Consider the following 14,396-nt stretch of genomic DNA (forward strand, 5'->3'; position numbering starts at 1 on the left):
TAGCTTAGCGTCCATGCCTCCACACATATGTACATATCTTCTGAGGCTTTGTCATGCTAACACAAACACACATGCTAGCTCCCTTGGCTCTGATCATTGATCACAGTGGCATACCCAGCAATTGCTTGACTACGTTTTTGGCTTTACCCCATGAAGACACAAGCACAGGTTGTGTATTTGGTCTCCAAACAAACCTATTATTATGTGGCGTGCGCCTGAGTGGGCGGAGCTGAGAGACGTGGGTTTAATGGAACCCCCCACGCCTTGAGTAAGCCAATCAATGGCCGGTCTTGGTCTGTCAAGTCGAGACCCACACAAATGGCTGCAAAGGGAATAATAACAAAGTCAGACGGATGACAGGACACTCCTGTTCAGTCTCTCTCTCTCTCTCTCTCTCTCTCTCTCTCTCTATCTCTCTCTCTCTCTCTCTCTCTCTCTCTCTCTCTCGCTCCTCATTGTCTTTCTCTCTTTATCTCTTTTCAACTCACTTCAGTTAGCTTTATTAGCAAGCCTGATAATACAATAGGTGTTCTTTAATAAACCAACACATTCATCAATTGACAAGAATAATACTAATAGGCAAATAAACCTAAGAAAGAACAACACGCGGGTTAATTCCCATGATCTCTCTCTGTATCTGCTCTATCCCCTCATTATTTCTCTCTTTCCCTCTGTCTGCCTCGCTCTCATTGACACCTCACTGTGATTAACACCTCGAGTGTGGATGTCTGACCTTCCACTCTCTCTCCTCCCCGATCCGGGAGTAGCTTCCTGTCCAGGAGGTACGCCAGAACAACAGAGATGTGTTTGTTTTGATCAGCTGACCTCTCCCTATGCCCTAGGGTGACACACAGCAAGGTCTGGCTGAGATGTATGTGCTGGTTGACCCCTGACCTCCAGCTCTGTTTAATGATGTAGCATGTATGATATATCTTGGGCTCGCTAGCTGTGTGTGGGCGCAGGCCGATGCAGATGCTTTGGCAAAACGTTTTTTCCTGTTTTGAAGAAGAGGCCATTCATCTTGATCTTGAAGGAATACATTGGTTGCAGTCAAAATTCCAGGCAGCTAAATGCTCTTTGTTCAGCTCTGGGGTTGCTGTTGGCTGAAACGGGACAATGGAGCAGTCTATTGTCTGGTCTGTGGTCCAAGGTGTCTGCAGGGGTTTAGCAGGACAAGCTCAGGAGACCCCTTTTAATTTCCCTCCGTGGAAAAGAGGATGTTTCTGATTGGTGCTCAATAGGAACAGTTTGATCGGCAAGCGTGTGCACTATGCTCTTCTCCTACACCCCCTTATCTCTCTCTGCTCCTCTCCAACCTCCCCTTTATCTCCCCCGCGAGTCCCCCTTGCTTTCATTGCATTCCCTGAACATACTGCGACTGTAGTTTGGGTCCACTCACACTGTGCATGTTCAAAGACCTGCTGTTGTTCTAGATTTAGCTCTTTTTTTCATCTTCTATTGCTAAATTCCCCCCACCCCCAAACACCCCTAACCCCAAACACCCCCAGCCCCCCCCCCACACACACATATCCAGCTTCCTGCTCCATATACATCCTTTTCTGACTCCAATGTGTGGCTTTCTCATCACGTTAAGTTGGGGTCTTGCATTTTTTGCGACGTGTGTTCACAATGTCAAGCAGTGTGTGTGTTGCAAGGTTTTACCCCAGAGAGGAAAATGTGAGTGTGTGTGTGTGTTTCATATTTCTTAGCCAGAAACTACTCAATACCTGGTCTGACAGTTCCCTCACTTTAATGTCATTTTTTATCCATTTAGGGACACAAAATGTTTATTTTCTCATTATTTAATTACAAATGACTAGGCAAACAAGACATTGATTAAAATGTATGTCTTCATTAATCCTTGCTGTCAAATTAATTGACTAAAGACTGGAATATATCTATTTTTGCTCCACATTGTGACCACAGCTTATTTTAAGTGAAGATGATTCATATTGTTTGTTGATTATCATGTGTAGTTGTGGGTGTTGCTTGTGTCTATATGTGTGTCTGACGGGTACTTCACAAACCATCCATTTGAATCAATCTACTGGTTTATCTCGCTGAGGTTCAAGCGAAACGGCGCAGCATTGTCAAGTAGTGCTTGTGGCTTTCCTCCCTGTTGAATTGTGGGTGTTGGTGTGTTTTGTTGCGTGTGTTCCTTTGTGTGTATTATTCACCTTGGGATCCTCAAGGATATGTGTCTTTATGTTATCCTCTACGGTATGACGTGTATGTTCATACAGCAAACATTCGCTGTGTGTATGTGTGTGAGTACATGTGCATTTGTGCGTTTCCCTGAGTCTGAGAAGACTTCCCATGGGTAATATCTCCATGCTCCTCTTTATGATCTTTCCTGTGTGTTTGTGTGTGTGTGTGTGTGTGTGTGTGTGTGTGTGTGTGTGTGTGTGTGTGTGTGGGTGTGTGTGTGTGTGTGTGTGTGTTTATCTTTGTCACTCTATGTGTGTATGTATGTTTGTGCTTCTGTACCTCTGTTTGTTTGTGTGGTGTTTGTACCTGTGTGTTCTGTGCGTGTGTGTTTGTGTGTGTCTGCGTGTGTGTGTGTGTGTGTGTGTGTGTGTGTGTGTGTTTAGGCGCCTCCACCCAGGACTCTGATGCGATGGAGCCAGAGAAGCAGGTGGACAGCACGGTGAAGATGGCGGGCGTTATCGCTGGAGTCCTCATGTTCATCATCATCTTGCTGGGACTATTGCTCACCTTCAAACGCAGGTATGTCCTCTCTATGACCCCACCACCCTATGGTGTGACCTAAACGTGACCTGGATTTGACCTTAATATGACCACACCATGACGTCAATCTAGCAAATGCAAATGTAGCAAATGTAGCAAATGATTACCTCACCATGACCTTTCAAACTATCACACACACAAGACAAAAAGACCTATAGACAGACAGACAAGAAAGACAATTGTGTAACCTTAAAAGGAATCACAGCATCACACTGTTTAGAAGAAATGCTATATATTGCACACATGGAAATGAAAGTATTTTTCTTTCATCACTTCGCCAGTGTTAAAATGTATACGTTTAGGTGTCAGGGCAACACAGCAGTTTTAATATAATTTCACATTAACTCACTTGCTTTTGGGTCATACTTGATGTAAAACTGACAGTAGACAATCGAGGCCCAGGTGATTCTGCTAAAATGCACACTGGCTTACCTTGGTCCCTGCTCACTCTCTCTTTCTCTGTCTCTCTCTATCTCTCTTCACCTAATCTCACCTCTAGCCTCCTTCCATTCTCATCATTTTGCTTCATGAATCACTATTGGTTTACCATATCTTTTGCCATTTTATACTTTGGTTTATTATTCATATCGTTACCATCTATTGACCACCATAAATCACACACACACACACACACACACACACACACACACACACACACACACACAGCTGTATGCTAATCTGATATTATTTAGTACTTTGGGCATTATGTTGAAGTCATAGCTGTGCTGGGGTACCGTACCAGCTATTGTGAATCAATATTAGATTTGTTTTCTTTCTCAGCATTTCCTTCATAGAAATTTGTGTAGCATAATAACAATTAACAATGACAACAATATTGTAATATTGTATGTTTACACATGATTTAAGAAAGCATACTGGGGATCATTTATCATCTGGGCCGGTTGATTAATGACAACAGGATCCAAACTCAAAAGTAATCGGATAACGAGGAAAATTGAATTCCGCCACTCAAAACTAAGCTCCGCCCCCTTATCAAACTGAAGCCAGCTTATCAAACTGCAGCCGGCTGCTTGTCATTCTGTGAGAGCGCCTGGTTGTGTGCCGCCGTAAACCCTGGGGGTCTGTGGCCGTTAGCACCGTCCTTGAGGGCTCCCGCCACTCCTCATTACCCTCGCGTCCGTCATCCCAGATCGCCGTGGCGACAGTGAGTCAGAAGGAGACTAGGGATTAGCAGACTTTGTTGAGCTCCTCTCTGGTGCGTTCAGTCCAGGGCCCATGCCGTGTCTCCGCTGAATACCAATCACGGTTCCAGGAACCCACCGTCAGCCGTCGGCAGACCACCGCGATGCCACGTCAATGTTAACCGTTTACTATTACGGTCATTATTTTGTCATTTGGCAGACGCTTTCATCTAAAGTGACTTACGCTGAATAGAGATACATGTCATTCATGGGGCCAGTAGCTGACACAGGGCTGGAACTGAGAACCTTTACGGATGGTCTTACCGTCAAAAATAAAATGTAGATCAATGTTTAGAGAGGGAGGGAAAAGAGAGAGAAATAGAGAAAGAGTGACAAGAGAGCAATAGATGGGAGAATGAGAGAGGTGTGCCTGTATTCGGCCTGCATCTCGTCTGAATAATTTCATTACTTTCTGAGCCGGGGGCAGAGCGACTCAGACAGGAATCAGAGAGGTCAGGTTCAGCAGATATACTATTCAGAGGCTAACCCGGGCTAAAGCATACCAAACAGCATGCTAACCTGGTCCTTTTTGGCCGACAATAAAGACCAGAGAAGATAGAGATTTAACAGATGGTGAGATCGCATGAGCAAGGGAAAAAAGAGAAGAGAGAGACACAGAAAACTGGAGTGAGGAAGGGTAATGCAGAAGCGGATCGATAGAAAGATGAAGCAAGAGCTTTAGTTCACCTGAGAGGATGAAGGGGTCAAGTGTATTATGCTAATGATATGCTAATGAGATGGAGGAAAGCCCATAAACATTAAAGAGGCTTCACAGGGGTCAAGGTCAACGATACACACCAGCAGACAAAAATAAAGTAAAGAAAGATAGGAAAGAGGAAGAGAGAGGGCAAGCATGAGGGAGGAGAATAACTGATTGTTTAAGTGAAGATATGGAGTCCATGCTATGCAAGGCACTATGCTAACTATGTGCTTAAAGAACAACATCAATGTTCAAAGGTTGAGCAGGGGGCAAAGGTCGGAAGCAAAGAGCGACGGGGGAATGCAGAAAAACTGGGCACGGAAATAAGCAATGAGAAATAAAAGAAATATGCCTTGGGCTCACAATCTAAACATCTGCAAAACAATCGCAATATTCCGAAATATTTGCAGAGCAAGCTAAATATTAAAGCTTAATATTTTTAAGACGGTCTTGATATTAACAAAGATTAATTCAATATTGTCAAGTTGACTTACTATCAGCCCAATTCCTATCAAGAATATTTTTATGCAAGCAAATCAATTGTAGCATTAGCAGGACAGTCCAAAATCGGGAAAATAACAAGTTTCGTGATATTCACTAAAACAATCTTAACATATAGATGGAACAAGACTAATTAATTAAAATAAAATAAACAAATCTTGAGGATCCTTATTACCTTGTGGAGATGGAACGGGTGGTTGAGATAGAGAAAAAAAGAAAGTGCTTGTGGGGGGAAGAATGAGGCAGAGACTGGGAGGAAGATAAAGTAAAGGTAAAGGTTAAAAAGACAGCGAGGGCAAAGGACAGGGATAAATGCAGAGCGATCATCATTCTACCCTATCATGGCTACTCTTCTGCCGTCATCTATATTTCATCCTGTTGGGCCAGACGCTCTGTTTCTCCAATCCAAAGTGTTTCGCCTTTCAAGGGCCATCAATTATTTCTGGGCAGAGCTTGGCTGCGTTGCGAGCACGTTTGGTGTCCGATGAATCTCCCGGCGCCGTCTAACACGTGTTCCCGGACCTCGCAGAGGGCTGAGTTGATCCTGGGGCGGGGTAGAGTGTGGGGATGAGAGGATGTTACTCATGATGTAGTCGCAAAGAACCACACTCTTAATAGCTCTTTTATGTTCATCCCAAGCTGCTCTCCTAACACAGACGGTAGACCAAGTGCCCGTCCAGACGCTTGGTTTTAAACACGGATCGAAGGCAGAGACATCATGAATTATTCACTTCCCCCTAGAAACTGCTTTCAAGGGTTCCCTTACAACCAAGATAGCTTTTAATCACCCCCCGAACTACAAAACAACACTGGAATACCGATCATATTTTCACATAAACCCTGCACGGATAATGGTGCTGGTGGGTTTGTCACAACATCAGGGTCAAACGCTGTCGTGTTTGGAATCAACAGGTGGTGGAAACTTCTACAGAGCCTAGTTCTGATAAAGCTGTTCTCCAGCTGGTCCCTCACCTCCTGGTTTAAAGTATCTCTACGAGCATTGAAGGCTGCTCTCACTTCTGTGGAACCATTAATTCAGTACCACAGGATATTGTAAGGTAGGACTTTGAGGAGAAGCCATTGGACCGTTATGCCAGAAACTTTGTGAAAGAGTTTGATTTCTGATCACAGAAGACCCCAAAAAACTATTTGAAACTGAGTTGTCAACGCAAAGTATTTTTAAATAAATGATTCATGTGTTCATAATATGATGTTCCAGATCTTGACTTGTTGGCACCGGCTATAAATAAAGTCCTTACAAAGTGCTTCGTAATGACTGACAAACTAGCAGTTAACTACATCCAGTTGCCCCACCAGTACATAAGAAATGTACATACTTTATAGTAACAACATTGAACTGAACCGAAGCATAATTGTCACGTCAACTTGCTGATAACCACGTTGGTACTAATCACTATCAAGCTAGATTGTAAACACTGGCAGAGCCGGTGCAACCGTCCCCTGAACTCACACTAGTTTAATGTTTAGTTTAGCAAGAGGTTAGCTTGGAATTAGCCTATGGTTGGTATCTGGCTAAAATGTAGTTACTCTGTGTAGTTATGTAGTTATTCTGATGAAATCTACTGAAATCTCAGACTCAGACAAGTATCGTCCACTTTTCATAGGCTCATCATGTCATAGAGAGATGTTACATTGGTAGCAGAAGCACATATTGGACTTTATAGTCTTTATCCTCAACACACAAACATACAAAGACACACAACCAGAAAAAAAACACGCATACACACACAAACACACAGACATACGCAGACGCACAACCACACACACACGCACACAGTATTTTCTCATCACAATAGAAAAGAAAACTACTTAAAAATGTGAATATATATGCGTGGCTGACAAGATTACATGAGATCCATTGTGTGGCGGCGTGTGTAGCTGTGTTTGTGTGTGTGTGTATGCGTGTGTGTTCAGTTTGAGTTTGTCTGCATGTGAAGTTCTGTGTGTGTGTGTGTGTGTGAGTGTGTGTGTGTGTAACTGTATTGTGTGTTTGTGTGTGTGTGTGTGTGTGTGTGAGTGAGTGTGTAGCTGTATCTGTGTGGGAGTTATTGTATTTTGTGAGACAATGGCCATAAATTGTGTTATCACTGTTAGTGCCAGATCACTTGCTTTATGGTGGCTAGCCTTATCTTCACTGGCACACACTGTGTGTGTGTGTGTGTGTGTGTGTGTGTGTGTGTGTGTGTGTGTGCGGGTGTGTGTGTGTGCGTGCGTGTGCGTGCATGGTGAGTGCCTTGTGTCTGTGTGTGTGTGTGCTTGTCTGTGTTCATGCTCTCTAGGTATTTAAAACCAATATTGACATTGGCAACAGAGGAGAGTATTCACATTTAGAGAGAGACACAAATGCACACACACAGACCCACACACACACACAAATAACACAGAAAACACCCGCCACCAGGATCGTCCAGATGGACATGTGGATGAAGGGTGGTTTTGACAACGTTAAGTCACTTGTTTGCACAGACGTTTCTATTGGCTAAACATTTGCCAAAGTATTTCCTATTGTAATCCTGCGTGCTTCAAGCTCCTTAATGTCCTTGGCAGCTGGTCCCCGTGAGACTCAGCAGGTCAGGATTACTTAAACAGTGAAATTCCTCTCCTCGAGGAGTCCACATGGTTCTCTTATTCTCTGGGTTTTAGAGTCCAGACGGTTCTCTCCTTTTCTGGGCTGTAGAGTCCAGACGGTTCTCTTATTCTCTGGGCTGTAGAGTCCACATGGTTCTCTTATTCTCTAGGCTGTAGAGTCCACACGGTTCTGTACTTCCTGGGTCTGTAGAGTCAACACGGTTCTCTACTTCACGGGTCTGTAGAGTCCACACGGTTCTGTACTTCCTGGGTCTGTAGAGTCCACACGGTTCTCTACTTCACGGGTCTGTAGAGTCCACACGGTTCTCTACTTCACGGGTCTGTAGAGTCCACACGGTTCTGTACTTCCTGGGTCTGTAGAGTCCACACGGTTCTCTACTTCACGGGTCTGTAGAGTCCACACGGTTCTCTACTTCACGGATCTGTAGAGTCCACACGGTTCTGTACTTCTCTGGTTGTAGAGTCAACACGGTTCTCTCCTTCTCGGGTCTGTAGGGTCCACACGGTTCTCTTCTTCACGGGTCTGTAGAGTCCACACGGTTCTCTCCTATCTGGTCTGACGAGTCCACATGTTGGATGTCGGAAATCTCACCGATAGCTTTAAAGCCATTTCCCATTGGTATAGTTTTTCCACAAAACCCCAAAGGCTGTGGAGGACTGTGGACTTCGCCAGGTATTTCATGTTCTGCGCTGTTCTTCATGACTAGTTTGAATGAAGGCAGCCTCACGCCATAGAGGCCTGAGAGGATCGTAGTCGGGGCTGAACCTCCACTAGACCATCAGTATTCAACGCAGACCCACAGATACAAGAGGGTGGACTCCATTGGGATTCAGGAGTAGGGTCAGACAGACAAACAAACCAAAAGACCGCCCTCACGCGAGGGATAGCCACAAAACACGCGGACACACATGTGACATCGAAACAAGTCAACTGTCACTCACCTTGGATGAAAGCGTCTTTTAAATTAATATATGACCACATGATTCCAGGATGGTTATGGGGCATTTGGAATCAGAAACAGGGATAGTTTGTTGAATTTAGGTGTTTTTGTGATAAAGTGTTCAGGTGGTTGGTGAAGTACATGCTGTGTCAACAGACACAATAACACATGTACCTGGAGAAACAGGTTCTCTTTCAAAATATCCACCAAGCCATCGTTCTCTATCATGCCCACTTCCCACTCACGACCACTCTCTGCTCACTCCATGCTACATGCTACATGCTACACACCACACCCCAAGCGCTAGCAACTTGAATCTCATCTCGAGGCGCCTTTCTTACATTCCTTCTCCACCCTCCCACTCCACACCTGAACGCACACGCACGCACGCACACACACACACCTACACACACACACACCTGTTCTATCCTGCACTTTGTAAGCATCCTTCTTTGAGTTCATAATTTGGACGACACTGAACAGCAGTTTTGCACTGATACAAAACATTTTATTTAACTTCTCTATCTCACAAACTTCATCTAAGACAACTGTTCAGTTTAGGAACTGTTCTTTTTTATCGCTGTGAATTATTTACTGAATAAAAAATAAGAAGAAGGCAGTTTCTGATCCAGTCGATGCTAATTCTATAATGCCTGGCTTTGGTCATATAATGTAACATTAGGATGACTTAGTTCAACTCATACATTATGCAGGCGATATTCGGTTAATTTTTCCTCACTTGTATTACATCATTGATTAATTAAATCAAATGCCCTTGCAGGTAATCCACTTTAAAGAAAAGTATTAATATTTATGTTTTTTTTTTATTTTCTTCATTCAACACAAACACTCACAAATAAAATATAGGACAGAGGAAAGACCTGAAGCACATATTAGAATAGAACATACCAGTAATAAAGTAATAAAGAAACAGTAATAAAGAAACATCACTGTCAAGACAAAAAATAAGTGGAGAAGGGTGGAGATGGGAAAAAGCTTTCACAAAAACTGTTTCCCATATTTTGAAATGAAGAAATGGAAATAATGGGATGTCATGGTTTCTCATGCTATAAGCTCTCAGACTCGAGTCTCATACTCCTTTTATGTCTCTCTCTATTTCCTCTCTATCCTGTTTCCTGTCCTTGGCTCCTCCCCTTCCTGCCCCGCCCTCCGCTAGAGAGATACACACGTGGAGAACTCTGAGCGTGGGGTATTGTATGTTTATTTCTAGCCATCAAACGCTCCATCCCGGCCCAAACCTTGTTTTGTACTTCCTCCATTTCCTAATTGTTATGTCATTGTTACGTTATTGTATTGTTATTTTGATGTCATCGTCACGTCGTTGTTACGTCATTGTTGAGTAATTGTTATGTCATTGTTACGCCATTGTTTCATTGTTACCTTCGCAACACGTCACCGCTACGTCATCCTCATGTATCGATGATGTCTTCCGTATATCACTGGTGCGTTGAGATTTCGGCATCGCTCCCTTGTCGTTGCGTGATTGTGATTTCACCCTTTTGTCACGGGTAGGTTATGCTGATGTCACCGTTGAGTCATCGTTTCACGGCCATTGTTGATGTGTTTCTTCATCACTCGTAGCATGCCTCGCCACGATCTGGCGTGTGAAACCTTGATGCGTGTTGTGTTGTCTGTTGCCGTTGGAACACAGAGAACCACTATTAACACACTCCGCACCCTGCCTGTGTGTGTAGAATGCTGCTGTCTTGTTTTTAATGCTCCGGAAAGTCACCACATGTTTTCAATCTGAATGTATTTGTACAAAATGTTTCATATGCTACGACATAGTAACTCTGCGTACCTTTTAGTTGCTTGCGAAACATTTTGTACCAATACAATCATTGGGGTGGCGTATTTTACTAAACCGACCAACAATGTTTGGAAAGGTCCAGGGTTTATTTATGGAGTTCCTGAGGGTTAGCGGAGGCCTTGAGAAGGGGAGTCTTGTTGTTTAGGACAGATGATCAGTTACAGCACGTATCTGTCGGTTCTTTAGAGAACATGACTGGATGTGTTGGAGGAGCATGTACGAGACGATGGGGGGGGGGGGATTCGCTTAAAAACACAGCATGTATATCTGGTGTTATGACAGCCGAGACGCAACCCCTGGCGCTTAATAAAATAATACCTGCCCTCAGACATTTATTAAACCCTAGCAAACAAATAGTGGCTCTCAGCGAGCAGACAGCTCAACGAGACATTCTGACTCCCTGTGTTGGACCGCACACAGGGACCCCCGCTGTGACAAGTCAATGCAGACGATTAGTAATTGATGTCAATCTGGGGAATGGTCTGTCTGTTTCCATCACTGACGGACATGCTTACAAGGCCAAACCTTAGTAATAGCTCTGAAGAGGGTCTGTCTGTGTGTGTAAGAGTGTGTCTGCCTGTGTGTGTGTGTGTGTGTGTGTGTGTGTGTGTGTGTTTGGGTTTCCGTGTGCATTCATGGTTCTTTGTGTGTGCGTGTGTCTGTTTCTGTGTGTGTCACAGTAGAGATTCCTGAGTGCTCCCATGTTGCCAGGCAATAACCTTGCACTTACTCTCAGATAATTTGGTGAGGTTAACACACATACACACACGTAAACACACACACACACACACACACACACACATCAGGCCTGACCCCCGCTTGGCAGATGTGGCACATGCTTGAATAATGGACTGAGCTGCTTCTAAGATAAATGCTTGACAGTCCACTTAGAGAGGTGCTAGGTGCTGAGTACTGTCCACTCTCACACACACACACACACAAACACACACGCACACAAGCAAACTAAAAAAACAAACAAACACAGTACACAAGTGCACACACAACCACATACACACACACAAAAAATACACACAAACACAGTACACAAGCGCACACACAACCACAAACAAACGCACACACACACGCACACATAGTAAAAATGCACACAAACCCAGTATGCATGCACGCACACACACACACATACATGCATACATACATACATACATACATACATACATACATACATACATACATACATACATACATACACACATACATACATACATACAAACATATGCATGTACAAACAGGCAGAGATGTATATATTTAAAGAGAGAGAGAGTTAAGTGACAACTTTATGTAGACAGGTTGTGTTTGCATGTTATGTGTTGATGCTATTCACAGGCCTTTCTTGGGTTGGAGGTCGGGGGAGAAATAGAAGGTGTGCCTGTGTGAGTGAGTGAGTGAGTGAGTGAGTGAGTGAGTGAGTGGAAGAGAAAGAGAGCGTGGAAGAGAGGTGGAGAGAGAAAGAGAGGGTTAGATGGAGAGGGAAAGAAAGCGAGAGAAATACAGTAGTGGAGAGTGATGTTAAAGGAGAGAGAATGGGAAACACATTTGTTGTGAGGGATGGTTATAAAGAGGGAGAGTGAGACATTGGTAGTGAGCTGTTTTTCAGATGGCATATTAATATTGATGGAGAGTTTTAGCGGCTTTGTGCAGAACGTTTTATTCTTATCATCAGGACTTTATTAAGACCATAAGGACAATGTCAGCATAACGCCTGATTCGCTGGCTAGGTGTCTATAGATCTTTTATGTGCCTGTGTGTGTGGGGGGGTATGGGTGTGGGTGTGTGTTTCTGTGTATGAGTGTGTGTGTGTGTGTGTGTGAGTATGTGTGCTCGCACCTCAATAGAGATGTGTCGGATATTGTGCATCCTTTGGTGTGTGTGTGTGTGTGTGTGTGTGTGTGTGTGTGTGTGTGTGTCTGTGTCTGCGTAACAACATACCTGCCCCTCAGAAGATTATTGGTGCTACAAATCTTTGCAGTCAGCTAAAACCATCTCACAGGCAAACATACAGTCCCCTGACACACACACACACACACACACACACACACACACACACACACGCACACACGCACACACACACACACACACACGCACACACACACACACGCTTGAAGTCATCTCCCATATTTTTCTCTCCATCCATCATTTCTTCCTCCCCTATTTTCCCCCCCTTTACCCCTAAGTCTCTCTCCATCCTCTCTCTCTCTCTCTCTCTCTCTCTCTCTCTCTCTCTCTCTCTCTCTCTCTCTCTCTCTCTTGTTCCTCAGTCTCTCTCTGTCTCTGTGATACAAGAGTCAGATGATTGTGTATTCTGTGATTGTATTTTAGAATACCAAACAGGCCATTTTATTATTGTCTTTATTATTATAATTATTGTTATTGATTCAGAGAGACAGCTACCTCCTGCCCCCAGTGGTTTAAGCTTCTCTTAATTGGTAGTAGACTATCAATAATACCTGCCTGGTGTCCCTCAATCAACCCTATTCTAAGGCCCATTCTGATCAAATACAGACGGGATAGCCGGGATGGCAGGAAACACAGGCCAACTAGGAGTAGCATACGAAGCACAGAGGTGCAGAAACACAGACAGGCAGGCGGACAGCTAGAAAGCCAGGGATTCAGACAGTTTTGTAAGACAGATTGCAGTGTAAATTCCTAAAATACATGTTAAACATTAAAGACGTTTTAGGTAGACATTATGGATACTATGCATTGGGACCATATTCAGCAGTCTATGATAACTAGATGATGAGGAGGCACAGAGAACAGCATCTAGTGTGAACGTCTACTAATCCGCTGTGTTTTATCTTTCTCTCTGGCGGTTCCAACCGTTTGTTTTTTTCACCAACGCACCGACGCCTCAGAAGACATGCTTATTCCTACTCGTATTACCTGTAAGTAACGACCAGGTCAACATCCCTTTGTATTCCTCTTTTTAAACCCTGTCTAAACGATATGATTGTGTTTTGAATTCTTTCAAATCCTATGAATTCCTACATCATTTTAGGACGTTTCCTTCACAGTTGCGCGAGTCTTTTGACCTGCGTTGTTAGTCAACTCACTTATCTTGTTAAATCTTTCCGTCCTCAAAAAACACAGAAAAACATTAATGGAGGTCGGTCCTTGAAAAACCAGACAGAGCTAGTCTGTCCTTGCAATATAGACAGAGATAGTCTGTCCTTATCATTACAGAGAGAGAAAGTTTATCCTTCTCAACACAGACGTCGAGGGTTATCATCTGTAGAACCAATAATAGACAAAGATGGTATGTTCCTTCCAATACCCAGCTTTGATGGTCAGCGATTTAAGTTCTCACTAGTGACCTCCTTGCAGCTACCATAGCGCTGAGGAGTTGTTATCTGTTAGGTTGGCCACCTGTTGCATAACAGCAATGCAATTATATGTTTAAATAACACTTGTTTATGGGACTAAAAAAGCCCCAAGAGAACGTGACTAAGCTGCTGAAACGGTTGTTAATTATACACATGATGGTGCTGGCGGGCTGAATCAGAGTATCAACTTGTACAGCCCCGCGACCTCTGTAAACAAAATGTTGTTGAGAGATGCTAACGGATGATGTTATCCTTGCTAATGTGCCCACGAGCCAGACTGGATGAGAGTCTAGTCTCTGGCTCTTGGTTGAGTGGCTCAACCAAGAGGGAACGGTGAGGGTTTGGGTCCGGGTTCTGTGTGTGAGGGCCTTGGTCCAGGGTTGTGTGTAAACATTGGCGGCGTGTTTGAGTGGCGTCCTGAAAGGTCAGCCTAATTCACTGTTATCTCCAGCGGCGAGGGCCCGCTTTCCTGTCGATTAGCCGTGCATAATCACACGTCTTTACAGCCCTTCATATAAACAG

General features: G+C 43.9%; 1 protein-coding gene across 1 annotated transcript in view; it reads left to right on the forward strand.

Annotated features, from left to right (window-relative positions):
• The window catches only part of ptprt (protein tyrosine phosphatase receptor type T), a 150,964-nt gene that overhangs the window by 82,505 nt on the left and 54,063 nt on the right, over positions 1-14,396 (forward strand). Inside the window, exons 16-17 of the mRNA XM_079748435.1 lie at positions 2,592-2,727; positions 9,880-9,912. Of these exons, the coding sequence (XP_079604561.1) occupies positions 2,592-2,727; positions 9,880-9,912 (169 nt within the window). The remainder of the gene's footprint in view (positions 1-2,591; positions 2,728-9,879; positions 9,913-14,396) is intronic.

This window comes from Pollachius pollachius, assembly GCF_949987615.1.
Source record: "Pollachius pollachius genome assembly, chromosome: 12".
NCBI lineage: Eukaryota > Metazoa > Chordata > Actinopteri > Gadiformes > Gadidae > Pollachius > Pollachius pollachius.